Source organism: Phascolarctos cinereus, unplaced genomic scaffold (genome assembly GCF_003287225.1).
Source record: "Phascolarctos cinereus isolate Bilbo 61053 unplaced genomic scaffold, phaCin_HiC Scaffold_9;HRSCAF=440, whole genome shotgun sequence".
Lineage (NCBI taxonomy): Eukaryota > Metazoa > Chordata > Mammalia > Diprotodontia > Phascolarctidae > Phascolarctos > Phascolarctos cinereus.
Window position 1 is genome coordinate 138618614 of NW_027556402.1, and position 25758 is coordinate 138644371.

General features: G+C 36.1%; 1 protein-coding gene across 8 annotated transcripts in view; it reads right to left on the bottom strand.

The window, feature by feature from the left end:
• Positions 1 to 25758, bottom strand: part of ADGRL3 (adhesion G protein-coupled receptor L3) — a 943202-nt gene that overhangs the window by 179680 nt on the left and 737764 nt on the right. For all 8 annotated transcript variants that reach the window (XM_078148809.1, XM_078148806.1, XM_078148805.1 and 5 more), the window contains 3 exons: positions 11668 to 11976; positions 8520 to 8623; positions 982 to 1167 (listed from right to left, as the gene is read on the bottom strand). In XM_078148809.1, coding sequence (XP_078004935.1) covers positions 982 to 1167; positions 8520 to 8623; positions 11668 to 11976 — 599 coding nt within the window. The remainder of the gene's footprint in view (positions 1 to 981; positions 1168 to 8519; positions 8624 to 11667; positions 11977 to 25758) is intronic.

Genomic DNA, 25758 nt, shown 5'->3' on the forward strand with positions numbered 1-25758 from the left:
AGGGGAGCAAATCTGACATACTTTCACCAGGAGGACCGTTTATTCACCTTTTGAGATTATGTAGTTCCAATAAATTCCATTTCTTCTTATACTTAACATTTACCTGGCCATTTAAAATATCTTTCCTTACAAATATAATTTGAACACTGTTTTTCAACCTACAAATTTATTCCCATCCACTAGAGAGTGATGATCAAATAATAATGATAGTGTTACTATTAATGCTAGGTATGCTTTTAAAAAATCATGATGTAAAGTCTTCATAAATATTAACTCCAAACAGTATGTGTAGCATACTAAAAACAAAAAATAATTTAAAATTCCTCGTCTCTTAAAAGAAAAAAATCCTTCACAATTAAACTAGGAGATACACACACAAACACATATGCATATATGTGTGTGTATATATGTATGTATGTATGCATAATTTTCAAACCCACATATGCCCTACTTCAAATTGAACTCACTGATTCAGGGTTTATAGAGAGACCATTTTCTTTCTTTGTTGTTCTGTCTTTTATTACTACTTGCCTTTTGATGATCTGGTCCCTTACCTGTCATTTCCATTGCTTATTAGTTTTAATATTAGATGAGGAGGAGAAGCAATTGACTAAAACAAATAGAGGTGCTTAATTCTAAATTACATTCATTCATGTTTACCTTATCCTCCAACATTAGGTAAAAACAAATATAGTTCTATCTCATGAAAAAAGAGACATGTCTTTAAAGTAGTGTGTAATGTGGAAATTAAAGTGAAACTTTTTTTAAACTTTTACTTTTCTGTACTAGAAATTTTAGTGTGTTTTTTTTTGACCAAAAGGAAAAAAAATATATAATCTCTGTAAATCAAATCACTAAATCATGCTGACAGTAGTAAGCATACCCTGACTCCACTGGAAGAAACTATTCATTTATCAAGAGGGAAAGATTCACTTGTTTTTAACTTCACCTCATCCCTCATTCTTCATCTTTACTGCTTACCTTGTTTAAACTACGTGCAGCACTGTCTTTTCCACCAGGAGTCAGATTTCGGAGCTGAACATCCAGCAAGCCTACCAGTTGATCCATTGCACGAACTGAGTAGGTGATATCCCCAGCATTCAACTGATTTCTGGTCTGCTCAGCAAGCTCCCTGGCTATGTTAGCAGCTGTCTCACCAGACTTCAACTACAGTTTTGAAAACAGGAGAAAATGGAAAGATATCTATTACCTTGTCAGAATATGATCCTCTCTAAGGCTTCTTTCAGCAATTTTTTCCAACTAAAGCACGTAAACTATAGATAGAAATAGTTATTCATCAATAGTATATATTTGCTTCTACTTCTATCTGGACTTTGAACTATAAATCAAATGGGGGAAAAGCCCTCAAATTATATGTGTTTGTATATTCCCACATGTGTATGTATGTGTATATGTATATATATATATATATATATATATACACACACACACACACACACACACACACACACACACACACACACGTATTTTTTGGGGGTGGGGGGAGAAGCAGAATATATTTATGATTGCATCCCGATAGGGAAACTTATATTGGGAAAACGCCACCAAATATGAGCTCAACAACTCATCTACATTTTAAGAGTATTAGAAAGTCACCTAGGTCAATGAAAGTTTAAGTGGCTTGTCATCTGCTAGTGTTCTCTCTCTAAGATAATAACTGTTAGTTTGTTGTTGTTATTGTTTTTTTGTTCAGTTTCAGTAGTGTCTGACTCTTTGTGACCCCATTTGAGGTTTTCCTGGCAAAGATACTGAAGTGGTTTGTCATTTCCTTCTCCTAAGGAAACAGTCAAATAGGGTTAAGTAACTTGCCCAGGGTCACATAGCTAGCAAGTATCTGAGACCAGATTTGAACTAAGGCAGATAAGTCTTCCTGACCCCGTGTCCAGAACTGTATTTACTGTGCCACCCAGTTGTCTATAACAATAATATATAGCACTTTAAGTTTTGCGAAGTGCTTTATACATTTTATTTCATTTTGTCCTTACAGCAATCTTGAGAGGTAGGTATGAATTATTATTCCCATTTTACAGATGAGGAAAATGAAGGAAATAGAGATTAAGTGACTTCCCTGAAATCATATATCTAGTATTAATAGAGCTGAAGTGAAAATGTAAGTCTTCTGATCCTTAGTCCAGTATTATTTCCATTAAACTATCCTACCTCTTTATGTGGGCCCTTGGTGCCCTATAGATAAACCAAACTAATCTGACCAAAAATTGTGGAATAACTAGTGTATCACCCTGGTGCTATTCAATGTCAAAAGAACACGAGGAAGTCATTGGACCTCCTGTGGTGGAATGGTGGAATGGCATTGACAAGAGAATGGGAGGCCATAGATAAAATTGGATCTGTATCACCTGAACTAGGACCCATACTGATTATACCATAGATTCATTGAAATATTGGAGCATGAGGTTAGTTAAAATATTTGAAGTCTAGTTTAGACACTGTGAGTTTAGAGGTAGCCAAAGCAGTCAAGTAGTTAAAGTATTCACCATATTTAGAGGTTGCTAAGTATGTTCAATAATTGTCCATATCGGCCTGGTTAAGACAACAAGAACACCTAAATGGAAGATAACTTTGTAGAGTTACACATGAAGTAATGATGTACATTCATAAAATTCAAAGTAAGTGTTGCTTTTATTTCACATATAACTCAAGAATATGAGCACAAGTATTATTTTTTATGATGTCTAAACAGGGAGTTTCATGAAAGGCAAAATAATCTGCAAAACAAAGAAATGTGGAAAACACTACTGGAAATGGTTGCTATTTAATTTTTGTGTATGTATAATTTTGGACTGTTCCCCTGAAGTTATTATAAACAGCTGTCAATTATCATAGTAAGGAAAATGATGAGAGAGGGGGAAAAAAGCTAATAGTAACTCCCTTAACAAAAGTTAAATATAATTGTTTGTTTAAATAGTTATATTAAATAACACAACTGCTTATAAAAATAAAATATCTGTACTAGCAAGACAGGCCTCTTCCATAATGATACAAATGAGGGTTGAAAAGCAGTGTGGCATATTGGATAAGACAGTAATACCGGCCTAGAAGTCAGGAGGACCTGGATTCAAATCTTACCTTAATAGTTGTATGATCTTTCTCCTCCCAAGTACCCCATCATCAGGGTAAAACAGATGCTATACCAGCAGCACCCTCCTCCCAATCTACACCCTTTTGTGATTTCTATTCCTATCTTAGTTCCCATTAATGCCCTTCCACTTCAGCATCCACATCATGGACTCATCAATACCAAAATGTCTGAGAAGTACCTGGTTTTGTAGGTGCTCAAAAATGTTGTTGATGGATTAATGCACTCTCTGCTAAAACTACCTTTCATTAATTTTGTATACATTTTATATATAATTGTTTATGTATATGTCATCTCTGGAGAGATTGTAAACTCCTTGAGGGGAGGGACTTCCATCTTTGTAACATCTGTAATTAGAAACATACCTGACACATAATAACCACTGAATTAAAGATTATAAATTGATTAGAATCTGAAAATACTTCAAAATATTTTAGAAATTCCGTGTTGCCTAATATAAATATACAACACTTGCCCCCAAGGAGTTAGACTGTATTAAATTAGAAGGTACTTGAGATGAAATTAAAGAATTCAGAGTTCTAGACCTTCATCGCTATTATCCCTCCGCACATTGATTATTCTAACTTGTGGAACAGCAATAAGAACAGTGTCTCTGACTATCCAAGAAGAAAATCACAAGGATAATATGAACTAGATATGATATTACACATGAGTTTCTTCAGTGAAAAATACTCTAATACTTAATAATGATTTTTTCTAGCCTTCATCTAATATTAAGAACCAATCATTTTTTTTTAGATCAACAGTAAAAAGGAGAAAACACTAAACTTAAAAATGAAATACTGATGTCCAGGTGATTTTTTTTAATGGCCCTGTAAATAAACAGGACTCAAATTTTGCTTAGCCTTGAGGCCAGCGACTGAATGCAGCAAACTAATAGGGCTGGACTAAATGATATACGGTCTCTTCTAATGCTAACATTCCAAAAAATCTATGAGGCAGAAAAAAACAAGCAACAAACATGTCACTTTCTGTTCATACTTCAGTTCTTAAGAATGAATGCTAGCTTAAGTCACGGGTTCTGCTTTGATTAGAGGCATTCTTGTATCAAAGTGATGACTGAATTCAGTTCCCTTGTTTTGGATGTTAGATTTGTGAGGCACACACATAAAAAAGATGTAGATAATAAAAACACCTATATATAAATCTTTCAACCAAAAGAGTCCACTGAAGACCTTATTTCTAACTTCAATTACTCAAATCTGTTAAAATTATTTCTAAGAAAATAAAGCATAAGCATTGAAAAAATGTAGGGTTTTGTGTAGATTAGCAAATCACTGCCTAGTTTAAATAGTGGTGTTATAACTAGGCCTTGAATAAATAATCTTTTCAAAATAGAGGTAAAGCCATAAGCTTTAGTTAAGCATACTAATTATGACAGAGATTGATATTATTTACATATTTAAGCCCTGACAGAAGCCAAAAACAATTTTCTTTGAAATAAGCTTTGACATTTCATGACATTTATTATATAAAAATCCTAATCTGGGTGCCAAAAGAATTCATTAAGGAGTTATTCAAAGTACTTAAGTACAGCACTGCCATTTCCTTGAAAGAATACATCTATTTTGCCATCAATCTCAGCCCAAGTTATTAAATCAACAGCAAAATGCCTTTGTCTCACAGTTGGGAGGGGCTTAAATGATTCTGGTGTCGTTCCCTAGAACCACACAGAACATAGAAAATGTTTCTTTTGGAAAGCTTTACTTGATGGCACCAGATTGCTCTTTCATTCATCTGAACTCTCATAACACTTTGTGCCTCTCTTGTGAACTTTGCACAGTGCACTATAACTATCCTTCCTATTATATTTTAAATTTTATGTCAAGGACCCTATCTTACTTATTTTTCTACCTCCCTCAGCATGTAGTACAGTGTTATGTTCATAATATATATTCAATAAGTGGATGCTAGATTGAAAGCTAGTCATTTCCCCAAACAGGCAAATTTAAGGACAGAGTTCATTCTGTAGCTGCAGGTCACATACTTCCCTCCATTTCTTAACCTGCAATACCCTTTGCACCTCTTGTCTTACTTTCTCAAAAAATCCAGAAATGATAGCATTATTTCAAAATTCATAAGCATCACATATGGCACAGAAGGAAAGGAGGTCATATATTTGTTGTTCTACTAAAGACAGAATGGATACATCTTTTTTTAAATAGATAATTCAAGTGTATTCTTTCTCTGAATTCAAGGAATGGACCAGAAAAAAACATTTTGTGGATGCTTGGAATTTTAAATGGATACCCTGACCCTACATATAAATGGACTCAGAAGCTGAACAAATGGACTAATCTGAAGGGCAGCTTACATCCAAATGTCCTCATTTAAAAGTCCCCACCCTTAGATATCAATAAGTTAGACAATAATGGTAAGGGTGATATTTGTACAAGGCCACTTGAACGCAAATCATTAAATGAAGTAAGAAGTTTCAACAGGGAGATGGCATGAAGGCAAAAGGAAGCCTACAGTAGGTTTTTGTGGTGGTGGTACGCCACAAGAAAATGGGGGAAAGGAGAAAGAAGGAGGATGGCCAAGACAAATTTGAAGGGGCTGTCACTGTCTAAAATCTCATTCTTTTAACCAGCACAAAAATAACAAACAGAAATTATCATCTATATTTATGTTCATATTGGTACCCATAGGTTAGGTCCCCCACGTACCAGTCAAAAGTTTCAGCTCAATTCAGCTGCTATTCCCTAAATGTGTACCTGACTCAAATTTTCATTTCAACATGACAAGTCTGATAATACTTCATGGACAAAGTAGTTATGTCATAAGTGAACCAGAAGGACAGGACTGGGCCAGTCACAGAGTACTGATTGGTTGTCCTGCCTTCAAGGAAGCCATGGTCACATCAGAGGGATGGGGGAGAGGGGTTGGATTTACACTAAAAAAAAAAAAATAGAGAACAATTAACGACAGAATAACTGAACACAAAAAATATGTGAACTTGGACTTGTCTTTTCCCTTTTCATCCTTGATTTCTCATTTGTCAAATGAGATAATTGGACTACTTGATCTAAAGTTCCTGAAATTTCTAAAATTCTATTTTTTTTTAATAACTAAGCATATCGACAGGAATGATTTACTGAGAAATTTGCTACATTTAAAAGTCATTAACTCATTATGAATTTCGGATTTGTGAATCTGACAGATTCTTGATTCAGATTAGGTAAAAATCCATATTAAAAGCTCCTTAGAATAAAAAAAAACATTGATAGGGAAGAAATTGATAAGCCTAAAGGACTCAAGAAAACCAGGTGTGTTTATGGAACAAACAAAACTGTCAATTAAAAGGGCAGTGGATGTTTTATTCCCCCCATCCCTTTGGAGAATATTCTTTTTCATTGCAGATAACACTTTTTCTTTATGGGATAACACACAAAAATAGCGAGGGAAAAAATAAGGCAGCATTATTTATTATATGGCAATATAGTACAACAACTTTTGCACAGCAATTTGAAAAAAAAAAAGGCATTAATTTAGAGTCGGAGCATCTGGGCTTCAATCCTAACTCTACTATTTAATCCCAGTACCACCTCAGATAAGGCACTGTGCCTAGCTGGGCCTTAAATTCCACCTCTGTGAAATAACATCATTGTTGGTCTCTGAAGCTCCATTCTGCTCAATGGTCCTATGATCCTTTTCTTTCCTTAGTTGGAAAAGTATAAGTACTTTCTTTTTCTTTCTAGAAGTCTATTTTCAGGAAGCAGCATGAAAGCACCCAGTTTTCTAGGTGAATGATGACTGAAATCATATTAACCCCTAGGCTAAGCATGTGGGTAGTTTTAAAAAATGCAAAGCTGCTAATGGTACCAGATATGCTACTGATCTATTAATCTGATCACATCCTTCAAGAATTATTCACCCTGGGGTCTGAGCTACACTGTAATGAAATCAAAGGACAATCTGTGTGGCAGGATCAGTGTTGAAATTGGGCTAGAGTTATAGCCAGACTGCCAGCTTTGAATAGTAACAGGTATCATGACTGTTACATATCAATATATATAAAAGAGTAACTACAGTCCCCACCATTACTCCTTGTTTGTGATTTAGGGTAAAGAGACAGTTATGGTTCATTTGCTACATGATCTACTGGGGTATTTACTGATTATCGTACAGTATATCAGTGAGGACGAGAGTAGTTAAAAACTAATAGAGAAGAGAGCAAATGGCAAGTCTGTGTTTCTTGTAAGGCTATCATTTGTAATATTTCTTTTGGAAAAAATATCTTTCTGAAATTCTATAGCATAGCTAATGTTCCATAGAAGGACTCCTGATATTAGGAGTGAATAAAGGCATATAAATTGCTATAATAAGGATGCATCCCACAGCAATTTTGGCATAAATGCACATCTGGTCTCTGTTTGTTATGAAATCAACACAAAGCCCCATAGTGCATTAATAATAAAAATGTTCAATATATTGCAACCAAATAAGCCCTGTTAAATTGAGTCTGCAAAAGTTTATCGCCACACATTAATATACTTTCAACACTGATAAATTAGGTTCTAAAGAACATTGATCAAATGACAGAATTTCAAAAGCGGAACTATTTTTTGAAAAATCCCACTATCTATCCAAGGTACATGTACTGAAGCTTTTTTTTTCTTAAAGCTTGAAAATGTCTCTTGAAATTTTCCACTTGCAGTTCTCAATGCTACAGAAGGCATATTGTTGTCATTGCTATTAACTCCTAGATCCAACATGAAATCCTCTGACTTTTAAAGCCCATCATAACCTGGCCCCTTCCTGCCGTCTCAGTTTTTTTATACCTTATGGCCTTTACATGTTTTACAAACTCTGGCTTTCTTACTGATCCCTGAACAAAACATTTCATCTCCAGGTCTTCCTTAATGCTAATGTCTCCTCTTTGAGATTATCTCCAAATTATTCTGTATATATCCTGTTTGTACATAGTTTATATGGTGTCTTCTCCATTAGATTGTGAGCTCCTTGAGAGCAGAACTAATTCTTTTTTTTTATCTCCAGAGCTGACCACAGTGCCCGACAAATAGTAGGTCCTTAGTGAATACTTGTTGATATGTTATTCATAATCATTGATTATGATAAATAACATTATTGAAGTTACAAGGTTAGAGTATGAACAGGCAGCATCATATACTTTAAAGAGAACAGGTTATCGAAAAAAAAAAGTGTTACACAACCTCTTAGTAGGCCATTAATTACTGAGGACCTCCCTCTCCCATACCCCAATACAGCAAAATTGTATGTGCAATTAGATAGGGAAATAGGAAGGAAATTACTTTGATATTTTTTTAAGTTCCTTGATTTTTTTTAGCATTTGTAATTCACAATGATGCATCAGAGTTAGCAAAGGAATGATTACTTGTAGTACAATGGTAGGAGTTACCTTCTGTGTTATGTGATTGACCCAAGTAGAAGAACAGTTGCTGAGATCTGGTCCTTGAGGATCCCAAATTCCATCAGGGGCCAAACAGAGGAAGGTAGACACACCTATGACAGTAACAGAAATACGGATTTATACTTCCTTTTTCATTATGTACTCAAAATGTTACTTTTGAATTTTGAATCTCACTTCACTGAATGTTTAAATTAGAGCCAAAAGAACATCAGTCACATTTTGAACATAAGATTTCTTCCCACTTTTAGAAAGGGATATAATATAGAAAGGAAAATTATTTTCTGAAAATTTCCACAAGTTGAACACTATTATACATTTAATTTTAGAAGAAAACAAAATAGCTTTGTTCTACTGTCACATCTCAGAATCACGGAATTCCAAAGTGAAGTGAGTTTAAGGGTCATCTAAGTCTAATCCTCCATCTGATTCACAAATCCTATCAACATGCTCCTGGAAAAATGGTCACTGAGTTTCTGCTTGAACATTTTTAATGACAGGGAAGTCATTATCTAATGAGACATCACATTTCATTCTCCAAAGGCCTTGGGTAGATTCTTCCCTGTACTGAATGAAAATATTGTGCCCTATAAATTATCCAAAGGTGGTGTGTCCACTATACTAACATTTTGCATTTAGGACTTAACAATATGTTGAGTAGACCGTGCAGGCTGTTCAGCTAATAAACAGTCTTTGTTCCCAGTCCATTTCCTTTTCCAAGTACATATAATGGGTGATATTTTTTACACTGTTTCTTGCCTATGATCAATCATTAGAAATAACTTGCAGCATATTTAATACACCAAACATCTCTTTATTGTACTTTTTCGTAAACAGAAATCTTGGGTAATAGATGAGTAGCAATCATAATTGATTTTTTACAAAGGCTTTTGCTTTAAAGAAGAACTTTGATTCATTGAAAGCATGCCATTAATTTCACAAATACAATGTTTCCTGTTCTCTTCCTTCTTTCACTTCTGGACCCAATTCATTTTTCAACTACAGTATCTGTCTAAGATACTTGTGACCACCTCAGTGGACTGTCTCCTCTAAAGAACAGATACTCTTCATTCACTTGGATTTTCCTATATGGATCCTTAGTTCAAATTATTTTGAATCCTAGCTAATCTCATTTAGGAGACTTTAGGTTTCTAGGGCTTGGTCAGTCAGCACAAATTCATCTACAAAATAAAGATGCTGTAGAATCTAATCATCTTTAAGGAATTTTTCCCTTTGGACTTTTTTAGCAGGTTTTCATTTCAATGAACATTTATTAAGCTCTTGCTATAAACAAAGCACTATATTAGGGAGCATATATTGCAAGGAATAGGGGTAGGTGGGGGTATGTGTAAGTAAATACAAAGTACATGCATGAAGGCAAATAAGCAAATACCAAACATACAAAAATGAAAACAAATTCAAAATAATATCAAAAGTTATAGAATATTAGCAACTGGAGGTAGGGATAAGGAAAGGGGTCACGTTAAGTAGTAACAGTGAGCTGTTCTTTAAAGGAAGTTTCAGATTTTATGGAGAAGGGAATGACAGTGGCAAAGACCCTTGGCAAGGGTATGTATGCTTGTTTTGTGCTTCACTTTATAATTAAATGATGGATGAACAAAATAATTTCTGTTGTTCTATCAAGGTATCTTGTGTGCTTTAAACATAATTATTATAATCACTATAATAAAGATAATAATAACTTGCATGCATACTGTGTTTTAAGATTTTCATGCACTTTACATATATTACCTTATTGGTGTTCACAGCAATTGTATGAGATTGGAATTATCATAATCTCTGTTGTCTCAGCACTGAATCCAAGAGAGGTTAAGTGGCTTACTCAAGGTCACATAGCTAATAAGTGTCTGAAGTTGGGTTGGAACTAGGTCTTTCTGAATCTAAGTTGAGCACTTTTTTCACTCTACCTCTCTATCCCATATGAATAGGAGATACATTATAGGATGATTGTATTCTTTCCTTTTTTTGTAGTCAAAAACATCACAAATTAATCAACGTTCTTTGGCTACAGTTGTCCAAACACTTTTGATGTAAATGAGTGAAGAAATCATTTATCCATTTATTCTTTTAACAATCATTTACTAACATATGCAAATTACCATGCTAGGCACCAGGAAAAGCACAAAGATAATCAGGATCCCTCCCTTTAATTAGACCATCATCTAGCCCACATATTTCCATTTTTTTTCAAGGATATCTTAGATTTTGTCAAATGCTTTTCTAATATATAGATACTTTATATCAACAGCATTTCTTTGACCTACCAGTATAATGATGATAATAAAGAGGAGGAGGATAGAACCCTTTACAACACTATAGTTTAGGAAGCATCTTTTACTGTATCAAAAATCTCATGGAATTAAGTATAAAACAAATCCAGGACAGAGCTTATCCAGGCAATTTCAGTTACAAGAAATATCATAAAGACCTGCCTATATTATGGTTTCATTTCTATCATATGGGGATACAAACCCAAGTAAGGACAGTGGTATACTGCCATTCCAACATTTCATTAATTTCTAATTGATTACATAATATAGCTTGTGAAATTATGCAAATCAAATACAGTGGATCAAATACAAAGTTCACCAGGGTCCAGCTACATTGCAATAAAGTTAGAACACTTCTTGTTTAAAAAAAAATTTAAATCACAGTGCATGGATCCCCTAAGTAATATTATGAATCACACAAATAAAAGCTGGGAAAAATACTTTAATTCTTATCTATCCCTTGACACATGTTAGTCCTCTGTAGGGCTTTTTCTCAATAATTTTCACAGTTTACTCGAAAGCTTTAAATAAGTCCAATGTGGGTTGAAACTAGATGTAAAATGTCTTGCAATGTTTTGTCCAAGTTTGTCATTCTTATTCCCTAACCTATTTATTCACAGCACCTCATGCTAAGCAAATTCTAATCTTTGGCATTTTGGACAAGATTGTATGGCTTAGTCAGGATACTGTGTTAAGCTTAATTTATCGGACTTAATAATTAATCAACTATCCTTTGAAAATACTCTGACTATATGCATTACTGAGCAAGCCTAAGGGAGAATATTTGACAACTGAGCTGAAGTGAGAGAATGTGAGGCCCTTAGCTTAGGTCTTTCGAAAGGACTCACCTACTGTCCCCGCAGGGCATGGCTGCTTTGCCATCTGTCCTTGACGGGTTTTAAACCACATGATTTCCCGAGCTTCCACAGCATCACAGCTCTCTTCCAGAGCTGGGAGCTGAGAGGAAGCAGGTGGAAGGTGGGTGGTGATTTCATCTGGTGCTGCTGCTGCTGGGGATGGGGTACTGGTGCTTCTGTTCCTTCTCCCTGGCACTGATGTGGTGGTACTCCTTCCTGGGCTTCCTGTGGTGATCCTCAAGGTTGTACTGGTGGTGGTGGTAGTGCTTCCCAAGCCAAGTGGCCCTGTGGTGGAGATTTCTAAAAGAAAAAAAGAAAGGCAACAAATTCAGTGATTGTTCTGTGACCTTCAGACTTCCCAACCCCCCCCATATTGGAAATCTTGCATATTTTAATAGCCCAATTAGCTTTGTATAAAATTAGTGAAAACCCATAGAAAGGCATCAATTTAAGCACTAAACAAGAATGTGGTCATGCCACATACTATACTGGGCTTTCAGAGTTACCAAAGTTGATTGAAACTGCTTTTAAAGAATAAATTCTCAGTACAACACAAAGAATACTTTAAAAACAACCATAACAAAAACCAACAAAAACCAACAAAAACAACAACAATTCAAAAGGCCTACAATAGGCTTTCTTCTGGTCCAATCTTTTCCATATGGCAGTATTAACCTTGAAATTCTAAAGTGATCATCCTTAACCTTGGCATTAAGTAGAGGAATATTGTACATATATTTGAAGTAGATCACTTAGCATTACTCTGAAGGAAATATAGTGAGTTTTCCTAATGCAGAAGGAAAAAAAAGGGGCACCTCAATAAAACTGCTCTGTAAGGTTCAGTATCACAAACATTACATGATAACCCTAAACATCAATTTTTCATACAGATTAAAGAAGCAAAGGCAAAGTACTTCTCCACTTAGCTTGGCAGGATTGACTCATATTAATATGATGCAATTAATAAAGCATAGCAAACATAGTCATGGCTGTATGTGTAATAAAGTATAGGAAATATCCAGCTCAGAAGAGGTTGTGTCCTAAAAGGTTTTTTTTTTTTAATTTAGTTCTTTGGAACTTCAAGTGAGTTAAAATAGAAATAATATTATAAATAATGGTTAAATTACCAGGTCAGTCCATAAATGCTTTTTCCATGAAGTCTTCCAACGAGAAATGTAGTATAGCAGAAAGTACTTAATTAAAGGTAGTAGGTTTAAGTCTACTCTGCCAGTGGCTAGCTAAATGACCTTGAACAAGTCATTGCTCCTCTTTAGGCCTTAGTTTTAATCTGTAAAATGAGGGAGTTGGATTAGGTGATGGGTAAAGTGCCTCTCAGTACCAAATCCTATTCTATAATACCAAACATGTTCTTGCTTGCACTATCTATCTTACACTTTATAGAACCAAATTCACATTTGGTCTAGTAACTTACCTTTAAATTCTCTCTCCTTCCATACATTTTTTTCCCAATCCAATAAATATTTAAGTGCCTATTATCATACTAAGGGCTGGGGATACAATTAATAAAAGAAAGACTACCCCTGCCCCTTTAGGAGCTTATAATCTAAAAGGGAATTCAACACACCAAACGAGATAAGAAAGCTAGGGAGGTGGGAAGAAGGAACACCAGAAGGGGGGATGCCCACAGAGGTACCTTGTTCTGTGGAGTTAAAACCAGGCAAAACAATGGATGCAAAATGGTGAGAGCTGAATCCAGTTTCTGCCCTCTATAAAGGCATTGGGAGGAGTTTGTACTCTGTCCTCCATCCCTCCAATCAGAGGGAAGAAGAAGCTGAGGGAGGAGGCGTCAATCAAGGCCTGAGTTAGCAGCCTAGTGGTGAGTTTAGAAGTGATGAGCTTATCCGGGGAGGGACTTCTTGCTCTGTGGAGCTGACACCAGATAGGGCAGCAGGTGCCCTTCCATACATTTTTTACAGCTCTTTGTTTATAGCATTCATAGGATTCTAAAGGTGTAAGGAACCTTAGAAATCACCCAGTCCAAGGTCCAGCTCTTTCATTTTACAGATTAGTTAACTGAGACCCAGAGAGGTTAAATTACTTGGCCAAGATCACTTAATCCTAAATAGAAAAGCTGTGATTCAAACCCATCATCTTACTCCAAATCCTGGGCTCTTTCTAGTACACCAAGCTGCAACTCCTTAATATTTACCACCTACTGCCTCATAATTACTTGTTTACACAGCTCCCCCTCCCAATTAGGCAATTAGATCTCACTGTGAATAGTGTGCTGTGCTGGGCTGGGCTTGGAGGCAGGAAGACCTGAGTTCAAACACAGCCTCACATATTAGCTGCGTGACCCTGGCCAAGTCACATAAGCGCTATTTGCCTCAGTTTCCTCAACTGTAAAATAGGAATATTAACAGCACCTACCCCACAGGGTTGTTGTGAGGATCAAATGAGATATTTGTAAAGCATTGGCACATAGTAGATGCCATATATTTATTCTTTTCCTCTGAATTAGAATGCAAATCTTTTGAGGATAGCCAACTTGTCTTATGGAACTCTGTACCTCTCAGTGTTCTATGCAATTTTCTAAGGCTACAAGTTGCAGGGAAGATGTGAATGTGTTAGTAGGAGGAGTTTCATCATCTGGGAATCACAGGCCTGGTCTGTATCTGTACTCTGAGAAAACGGAACAGTAGCTGCTTAATATAGTTTTACTGAATTTAATTGAAGTACAGTACTACAATAATTGGTCTTAACCATCATGCAGGATAATATTCCCATGAAAAATAAGTTGAATTCTAATTTGCTATATCAAGCACCTCAGAATCAGAAACTCTCCCTCCCCCTAGCCACCTGTTGAGTCAGGGACATTTGTAGGAGGCAACACGGTGTTGCGGAGAGACAGATTTTTTCAGAACCAGGAAGACCTGGGTTCCAGTCCCTCCTGTGACCTGACACAAAACAGCTCTATAACCCAGTGAAGTCTCTTAACTCTTAAAGCTCTGCCTAGGGAACCCTCTTAAGACTACAAGTTGGAGATGAAGTGCTGACCTGAATTGATGGAGAAGTTTCCTCACCTGGGTATTTCCTATAACAAGGAAATCACAGACCCAGTTCCTATGCACTATTAAGTTTTTTTTAATTAAAAAAATTAATTTATAGAATAAAACAAGCATTACCATAACATAGTACAATTAAAAAATAATTGTATATGAAACTGCTAATCTACTATGCACAACTTGCTATTCATTTCAAATATATAACAAAATTCTCATGTAAAATTTTTTTTCTTCCCTCCTCCCACCCCCACCCTTGAGATGGCTACTATTAGACACAAATAGGTACACACACACACACACACATATATATGCATATGTGTGTGTGTATGTGTGTATGCATATATACATAAAATTATTCTATACATACTTCTGTTTATCAGTTCTTTCTCTGGAAGCAGATAGTGTCTTTCTTCATATGTCCTTTTTAGTTAATTTGGGTACTTATTAATAGTCAAAATAACTTATTCAAAGTCATCCTTAAAACAATATTGCTATTACTGTATACAATGTTCTCTTAGTTCTGCTCATCATTTCACTCTTCATTATTTTGTTTTTCAATGTTTTTTTTTTCTAAAATCACCTAGCTCCTCATTTCTTATAGCACAGTAGTATTCCATCACAATCATATATCACAACTTGTTCAGCCATTCCTGAGTTGTTGGGCATCCCTGCAATTTCCAGTTCTTTGCCACCACAAAGAGAGCTGCTATAAACATTTTAAAATGCCGAGGTTCTTTTCCTTTTAACTTGATCATCTTTGAAAATAGGCCAAGTAATGGTATTGCTGGGTCAAAGGTATAGGTAGTTTAATAACTCTTTGGCCATAATTCCAGATTGTTCTCCAAAATGGTGGTATCAGTTCATAACTCCACCAATAAGGAGTGTGTATCAATTTTTTCCCATTCCCTCCAACATTTGTCACTTTCCTCTTCTACAATTTTAGCCAAAGTAATTGGTGTAAAATATCTCAAGGTTGTGTTAAGGTGCATTTCTATAGTCAAAAATGATTTTGATTTCTTCATCAAAAAGTACCTGTCAACATCCTTTGACCATTTATCAATTAGGGAATGACCCATATTTTTATAGATTTGACAAAGTTCTTTATAACTTTGAATATGTTACCTTTATCTGAGAGTGTCTATAATCCCCTCCCCCATTCTCTGTTTTCCTTCTGATCTTGGTTACATTTGTTTTATTTGTGCAAAACCTTTCTAATTCAATGTAATCAGAATTATCCATTTTATGCCTAACTTGGCTCTCTATCTCTTGTTTATTCATAAATTGTCTACCTATCCATAAGTCTAAGTAATATGTTCTATGTTCTAATTTTCTTATAAAAATCTCTCTTTATATCACTATTAAGTTTTAAGGTTCACAGCCTCTGATTATTAGACATCCTTTTTGCTATGGATCCCTGTAACATATTTTCTTTCCTTCTAAGGACCTCAAGGAATTGCCTAACTGCTTCTTGGTTTACGTCTTCCAACTAGGGCTTTTCCCTATTCTCATGACCTCTCTCTAATATTCCTTTTCACAAAAGGTAGGCTAAGGTATTTATTGTTAGCAACAATGAGATTGTGTGGAAGTGAAAGGTTTAAAAAATAAAAAGTTCCTCCTCTCACTCTTGTCTTTTTTCCACTTAGGAAGGTACCCTAAGGTAATGGATTGTCTGTAGACCAACCCAGGTGACAATCTGCTTGCTACATTTCAGAGCAACAACCTGGCTCAGTGATTGTTCTGAGTGATTTCATAAGGCACGCCAGACTTCTGGACCAGGTGTAAGGGATAAAGGGAATGAATGGATTAAAACAAAATAAAACAAAGCAAAAACCAAAAAAACCCAACATTCTCCTCTTCGACAACGTTTATCACCTGTCTGAGTTTTTATCCTGCACCTAAACTGATGTGAGAAACAATTATTTCTCTCTGGCATTAATAACTAATCATTGTAACAGGACCAAGGTTTTTCTCCTTTTCTACTTCCTCATTCAGAAAGCAACCAGTGTGGGAAATCTTAGGCAGAGATTTAGCAAGGCCGAGATCTAATCCAGGGCTGGGGAACCTGTGGTCTGGAGGACTCATGTGGCCTTCTAGGTTCTTGGTTGTGGCTTTTTGACTGAATCCAAGTTTTACAGAACAAATCCTTTTATTAAGGGGATTTGTTCTGTGAAGTTTGGATTCATTAGAATTATTTGATTAGATTTTATTATCTAATTATTAGATTAGAATTATTCTAACCAGAAAGAAAAATAAATTTTAAGTTTGGGCTAATGGGTGCACTCCTGCTCATTGTGTTTGCTCGGACAGGTCTGGGAAAATGTAGATACTCCCTTTTGTCAGACATCTGATGTGGAAATTGATGTCTCTTTAACCAAGATTTGGGTGACCCACCCCAAGAACCTTGCAATATAGCTCAACCTCTCACTGTAATATTCATTTTCTCATTAATTATCAACCAATCAGGGTCGACTACCAGCCTGAGGAACACCTACCCTTCTAAGAGCATATAAACTGTGACCTCACCACTATGAGGGGTCTTTGGTCTAAGAGAGACAACCAAATGACCATTCTTTTTATTAATAAACATTCTGGCCTTATTAACAAAATGATTAAATTACCCAGAAACCACGTCTCTTGAACTTTTTAAAATGCCACACTGATGAAAAGTGAAAAACAGAATTGGAGTTGGGGACTTCAGCCAATAACAGGAGGGAAGACATTCGCAAATAGGGCACCAGGGAGGAAGTAAAGAAAAGTTCCTATTGATACCTCCCACAGAGACACAGTTCCCAACTGTTAATCACTAGGTAAGAAACACATATTCCTAAATCAGGAACTGCCCGTAGTTTTATTAGAAAACGATTAGCCATCAAGACTAGAGCTAGAGCAGGGAAGGAAAAAAAAAACAAGTAAAAAAATTACCCTAATCCAAGAACAATCAAATTTAAATTTAATATACTCTTATGAAGCAATAACAATAATAAAATGGATAATAAGAAAGTTATTTTAGTTTGTAATATACTACAGTGCAAGAATGATTGTCAACTTATTATATTACAGCACAAGCTAATGTTCGGGATCCAAACTGAACCTTATTTTCCTGGAACTGTGCCACAGAGAGATGTCTACAAGCCAGGTCATATCGTCCTGTTATGCTGAAAGAATGATGGTAAATTTACTATCCTCCCCACCTCATTATTTTCTGCTATAAAAGACTCCCCAGGGCTCTGCTCAATGCCAGCCCTGGTAGAATAAGCATTAATGATCCTCCAGGAGTCACCAGTATCCAATAGATAGCACAACTGTCTTTTATTCAGCACTGTTAAAAAACAAAACAAACAAACAAGAAACTCAAGATTCAAAAGAAAAGATTCCAACACAATATGATTAGCAAAGTCCTACCTATATTCATACTATTTAAGATTCATGTTTCTGTCTCCAAGAAGGTAGCAAATAGCATGGCTTTTTTTTTTAAACAGTGCTGCTATAAAAATATTATATTGGTGGATTAGTGAATGTAATAAAAGTAGACCCAAAATAGACGAGCAGCAATGGAAAGGTTAAATGCAAAAGAAAAGGGCTTTGTAGCCTGGTTATGCCTCAAAAGTCATTAAAGATGTTTTATATACATAACATTTACTCAAAATTGCCATGTAATTTTCCTTATTATTTTATCTCTATTATTGAGACCAATATGTGTACACAGATTAGTACCTCCACTAAAAATGACTGAATAGAACCCTTTATTGAAGTTCTCCCTCTTATTTAATATTAACTCTAAAACAAAATTGTTTTCTATTTTTTTCCCCTTGGAAATTTGTGCCCCCATATTTTTTTTCTACTCGTGTGTGTGTGTGTGTGTGTGTGTGTGTGTGTGTGTGTGTGTGTTTTCCCTCCTGTTTTGTTTTCCAATCTGCCTTATGAAGATTGAGCTTTGATTTCTAATGTTAATGTGTAAGGGTTCGGCTTAGAGAACATGTTCTGGGTGCAGAGGGCCGTTCTAACTTGCTTAATGAGTGCTGTAGGAAAACAGTATTCCTATAGCATAGGGGAATTTTGTTAAATTTTAAAGTATATCAGTACAACTATGTTGCACGTGATCACAAAACAGATTCAGTGTTTGGAATGGCCCTATCATTGCTATGCTAGGGACAGAATAGGAAACTATAGAATAAAAAGTGATGCTTTAAAGAAAGAGAAAGAGGATGGCCTAGAAGATGGAGACCTGGATTCAAGTCGTTTCTGACACATATTGGCTACTTGCCCTAGGCAAGTTACTTTAACTTCCACACAGCTTTCTAACACTATAAATTATTTCCTCCCCTGGGAATTCCTTATACCAATGAAATCACAGTTCCAGTACCTCTCCTTATCTTTTTTTTTTTTTTTGGCTAGGCAATGGGGTTAAGTGACTTGCCCAGGGTCACACAGTAAGTATTATGTGTCTGAGGCAGGATTTGAACTCAGGTCCTCCTCAATTCAGGGCCGGTGCTCTATCCACTGCACCACCTATCTGCCCTCCCTATCTTTTTAAGAGAAGATTTTTAGTTTGCAAATAGAAGAAATTTTTCCCAAGGCAAACAAAGAAATATTTTTTAAAACTCCATCAAGGGGAAAAAAAAGTAAATGTTCCATCTACATTCCACTTCTTTGCCTCTTCTCTTCAAATTTCCTTTATACTCAAGATTTCATTATACTCATTAAGATTTCTAAGATGTCTTTTCTACTTTACCCACCTTCCTTTGCAAGATATTTTGCTGAACACAACCACAGGATCACAGATTGAAGGCCCGAAAGGAATACAGAAGTCATCTTGTCTATCTTCCTCATTTCGCAGATGTAGAAATACATATACTGTCAGAGAGGTTCATCAACTTGCTCCAGGTCAGAAAAACAGTTATGGAGTTAGGAGCTGATCCCAGGTCTTTCTGACTCCAAGTCTAGCACTCTCTCCACCACTGCAAGTATTTTTTTTTAAACACTATTTTGTATTTAGAAATGCCACATGGTATAGTGGAATTTCTTTGTGACTGCCATAATTATCACTTAGCTGGTGGCATTCAATTTCTCTTTCTTTCTCTTTCTCTCTCTCTCTCTCTCTCTCTCTCTCTCTCTCTCTCTCTCTCTCTCTCTCTCTCTCTCTCTCTCTCTCTCTCTCTCTTCTCTCTCTCTCTCTCTCTCTCTCTCATGAGAGGCATAGGGAGTCATTGGACCGAGCAGGACTTGAAATAAGGCCTGGTCTCACATTCTTCAACACTTCCCAATCACATGATTGTCTTAAAAATCATAGAATTATAGCTTTAGAGCTGGAAGAGATCTTACAGGTCATCCAGTCCAACCACCTAATTTTACAAAGGAGAAAACTGAGGCTCCAAGACTTGCCCAAGGTCATGCAGGTAGAAAGTGGCAGAACTGACATTTGTAACCTTTTCCTTTGGCTCCAAATTTAGTGCTCTATGATATTGCACTATTGATTATCTTTGCCTGTCACATATCTCTGCTAGAAGAGAGCCATACATACACATGTAGATATAGATAGAGGAAAATATATCATGTAGAATTATTACTTAAATAGACTAGAAATTGTGACACTTTCTTACATTCTAAAAATAAAAATTGAATTATTTTAAATTCCATTACAGTTCTAACCCATGTGATTTAAGGGAAGGCTACTTTTATGGTTCAAATCACATACCCATACATTTTTACCTTCAAAGAACTATAAAATACCAATTAATTAAGGGCAACCCTCCTGTGAAATACTGCACAACTATTTTGGAGCATTTTTTTCCTTTATATTACCATAAATTTTGAAAAAAAATATTACTAGAGTATCAGCTGTTTATAGTTCAATTCAATTCAATTAGTAGTCTTTGAATGGACATGACACTCCTACTAAAACATGATTTGGTCACAGTGATAAAATCTAGATTCTTGGGGTTCTGGGACCCTGAAACAGCACAGTGGGTCCTGCCTGAAAGTATTTGACCCAAATCTTTTTTCAGCCACAGAAAAAGTTTATTAGGGATAAATCATATAGGCCAGACTCTTAAGGAATCTGAAGAGCAGGAATGAGGAAGTCTCAGCATTTAAGTGGGGCCAGGGTGAATCTTATAATCACTCAAATAATTTGGATGTTCAGAGGAGGGCCTGGGAGAAAGATCCTGAAGGTGGGGTGAGTTTAGGGAGAATTCCGATTGGAATGTTTGAAAGGTTGAATAGACAATGGGAATAGATAATGAAGGGAACTGGAAGGAAGAGGTTTGAATGGGGTCTGGATAAGATCTAAAGTGGGAAATATACTAGGGCTTCATTAGATGTTCTTTTTTTATTATTATTATTTTTAATTTTAAATTTATTTATTTTTAGTTTTCAGCATTTACTTCCACAAGATTTTGAGTTCTAAATTTTCACCCCATCTCCCCCCCCCCCACCCCAAGATGGCATGCATTCTGAATATCTCTTCCCCTAGTCTGCCCTCCCTTTTATCTCTCCTCCCCTTCTCTTATCCCCTTCCCCTTCTACTTTCCTGTAGAGCAGGATAGATTTCTGTACCCCATTTCTTGTATTTCTTATTTCCCAGTTGCATGTGAAAACATTTTTTTTAAACATGTGTTTTTAAAACTTTGGGTTCCAAATTTTCTCCCTTCCTCCCTCCCCACCTACTCTCAATATAAGTTATACATGTGCAGTTACAAAAAAACACTTCCATAGTAGTCATGTTGTGAAAAACTAGCTCTATTTCCCTTAATCCTAGTCCACCCCTCATTTATTCTGTTCTTTCTTTTGACCCTGTCCTCCTTAGAAGTGTTTGCTTCTGATTACCCCCTTTCCCAATCTGCCCTCCTCTCTATCATCCCCCTGCTCTCTTGTCCCCTCTCCTCCTATTTTCCTGTAGGATAAGACATATTTCCATACCCAATTGAATGTGTATGTTATTCCCTCCTTAAGCCAAATCCTATGAGAATAAGATTCACTCATTCCCTCTCACCTTTCCCTGTTTCCCCTCCACTGTAAGAGACTTTTCTATTCTGTTTTTTTTTGAGATAAATTACCCCATTCTACCTCTCCCTTTCTCCTTCTCCCAGTATAATCCTCTTTCACCTTTCAATTTTATTCTCCAGATATGACCCCTCCATCTTTAACTCACCCTGTGCCTCTATCTATCTATCTATCTATCTATCTATCTATCTATCTATCTATCTATCTATCTATCTATCTATCTATATCTATATCTATATCTATATCTATATCTATATCTATATCTATATCTATATCTATATCTATATCTATATCTATATCTATATCTATACATATATATAATTTTTCCCTCCAACTACCCTAATACTGACAAAGGTCTCATGAGTTATAAATATCATCTTTCCATGCAGGAATGTAAACAGTTCAGTCTTAATAAGTCTCTCATGATTTCTCTTTCCTGTTTACCTCTTCATGTTCCACTTGAGTCTTGTATTTGAAAGTCAAATTTTCTATTCAGCTCTGGTCTTTTCATCAAGAATACTTGAAAGTCCTTTATTTCACTGAAGGACTATTTTTTGCCCTGGAGGATTATACTCAGTGCTTGGGTAGGTGATTCTTGGTTGTAATCCTATCTCCTTTGCCTTGTGGAATATTATATTCCATGCCCTGCGGTCCCTTAATGTAGAAGCTGCTAAATCTTGTGTTATCCTGATTGTGTTTCCACAATACTTGAATTGTTTCTTTCTGGCTGCTTGTAATATTTTCTCCTTGACCTGGGAACTCTGGAGTTTGGCTACAATATTCCTAGGAGTTTTCCTTTGGGGATTCTTTCAATTTCTATTTTGCCTTCTGGTTCTAAAGTATGCAGGCAGTTTTCCTTGATAATTTCTTGAAAGATGATGTCTAGGCTGTTTTTTTGATCATGGCTTTCAGATAGTCTAATAATTTTAAAATTCTCTCTCCTGGATCTATTTTCCAGGTCAGTTGTTTTTCCAATGAGATATTTCACATTGTTTTCTAATTTTTCATTCTTTTGGATTTGTTTTACAGTGTCTTGATTTCTCATAAAGTCACTAGCTTCCAATTGCTCTATTCTAATTTTTAACAAAGTATTTTTTTTCAATAAGCTTTGGACTTCCTTTTCCATTTGGCCAATTTTTCTTTTTAGGGCATTTTTCTCCTCATTGGCTTTTTGGACCTCTTTTGCCACTTGGGTTAGGCTATTTTTTAAGGTGTTATTTTCTTCAGTATTTTTTTGGGTCTCCTTTAGCAAGCTGTTGACTTGTTTTTCATGATTTTCTTGCATCACTCTCATTTCTCTTCCTAGTTTTTACTCTACTGCTCTTACTTGCTTCTCAAAATCCTAACTGAGCTCTTCCAAGGCCTGGAACAGATTCATATTTTTCTTGGAGGCTTTGGATGTAGGAGCTTTGACTTTGTGGTCTTCTGGTTGTATGTTTTGATCTTTCTTGTTACCAAAAAAGATTCTATGGTCTGACACTTCTTTCGAGGTTTGCTCATGATCCCAGCCAATTACTTGAGTTACAAACTCTTTATTAAGGTAGAGGTCTGCTTCCAATGTGGAGAATGTACTTTCTCAAGCTTCAGGGATTTGTACAGCTGTTTTCAGAGTCACTTCTAGGGACCTATAAATTTTCAGTTCTTCCAGGGCTGTATGATATGGGGCAAGGTGTTTATTCTTTTCCTGGCCTGTGCTCTGGTCTATGAGTGACCACAAGCCCTCTTATCTCTCTTGGAACTGTGAGAATTTTCTCACCGCAGACACTACAAGCTCCACCATGCCAGTGCTCTTCCTCGCCCCAGGACCACCCCTCAGAACTGTGACTCAGATCCAAGCACAGGCAAAGCAAGAGATTCCTGCCTCAGCACTGGCAAAGAGATCCCTGTAATCCCTCTGATCAGCCACTCAACTCCGCCTCAGTCTGTGTAAACTCAGGAAGTGGCAGCTGCCCCGGGCAGCATTCAAATCTGGGGGGCTGAGACCTAGCTTCTCTCTCACCACAGAAACAGACTTTTCCCACTGACCTAAGTTGTCTTTGGTAACCACCACAGGTGCCTGAGATTCAGTCCTCTGAGGCCTACTCCAGGTTTGCTGGGGCCTGTGCGCCACATGCCAAACTGAGCTCCTCTTCCAGCCAAGCGCGATATACCTTTCAGATCAACCATCCAGGTTGCTTGGGCTGGACATTTGTTTCATTCTGTCTTTTTGTGGATTTTGCTGCTTTAGATTTTGTTTAGAGCCATTTTTTATAGGTATCTGAAGGGGTTTGGGGGAGAGGTCAACAAGTCACTGTTTTCACTCTGCCATCTTGGCTAGGCCCCCCTGCCCTCCACTTCGTTAGATTTTCAAAGGGAGATTGGGAGAGTCGACAAGGAAAAGCCATTGAGTGGAATATAGCCTCAGGTAACCGTTGTGAAGAGAATGAGTTAAAGGGTTTTCTAGCGTTGTAGACAAATGCGGCCCAAATTCTTTTTGGGGCAAAGGGCAAAGGTCTTGGCTTGAGCCAAATCAAAAGCATGAGAGTTTTAGAGGTAGAAGGGATCATAAGGGTCATAAGTACAATATCCTAATTTTGCAGGTAAGATAATTTAGGCTTACTGAGGCTGACTTTACTAAGGTCACAAATGGAGTAAGCATAAGAATCTGGGTTCTAACATAGTCGATCCTGCACTGTATTGCACCAAGCTGCTTCTGTATGTGTTGGTATGGAAAAATTTTGGACATTGAAAATTCAATATTGTATTTTATTATCCTAGTTTTGAAATCACTTTGTCACTGGAGCTACATGATACTTTTTATTGGCATTCTTTAAAAAAAATATTAACTTGTGAATTATAATTTACAATTGTAATTTACAATGAAGGTATAGGGAACCTAAAACTGAGGAGTTTTACAAATTAATGTGAAATTAAAACAAATCTCAAAAAAACAGATTACCAGTGACATTTAGGAACAAAATTTTCACAGTGAAGAAAAGCTCATAATTTAACTTTAAAAGTGATACTTTTTAAAATTGCAATATTTTGCAGTTTCTGATCCATCTTGGGATTCTTGGGATTTTGGGGAAACATATGTGTTATCTTTCACTGCCATTGAACAGTTATATGCGTAAATGTTTAAAACACTGAAACAATGAACAGATCTCCTTTTCAGTTTTTTTTTGTGATATTCTGTTACATTAAAAATAACTGAAATTATCATCTATAAAAAATTAATCTTAAGCATTTGATTTTCCATGAAGCAGACATAATAATATTAAAGCAGCCAGAAGAAAGCTTTCATTAAGTTTGCTGAGTAGCTGAGTTTTGTTATGGTTGATTTAAATTCAAAGGTTGATTATTCAATGAGTCAATCTAAAGATAAGAATCACTAACCCTTCCTGGAGCACAGGAAGGACTATAATCATTATAAATTCCATTCAGTCAACTTCAGTACTTTTAAGTTGACTTAATTAAAGGGGAAAAGGAGAGGGGGAGAGGAAGATTTGGCTCCCTTTGAAGCAATGTGGAAAACCAGCTTTCACTTAAATCTGAAGATTTGGATTTGAATCCTGGTGGTGTCATTCACCAGCTAAGTGACTGGAGGCTCACTTTTCTTATAGTTGCACTAGACACCTTACAGATCTCCCGTTAAGGAAGGACTTTACAAATAAACACAAGTATCCAGATCACTTAAATAAAAATGATTCTTAAATCTAAATGTATCCACAAATACTAGAATAACTGCTCCTCCCACATCCACACACAATCAACAACAACACTTGAGAATCAATTTAGCGTCAAGTATAAAATTAATGAGAGTATGTTTGATAGCTTCGTTCAGATTAATAATAGTCCCCATTATGGTAGCTAACTGGTTCCCTGTAGATTCTTCTTGATGCATCCCATACTAGCATCTTCATTAACAATCACTTTTGATGACTTTCACGTACTTTCACTTAGCTCATTCATAGGGTCAAGAACATATTTACCTAACAACAAATATACTTAGACTGTTCTATAAAACACATTCAACTATTTCCCACCATCTCTATCATATCAATATAGCAAGAGT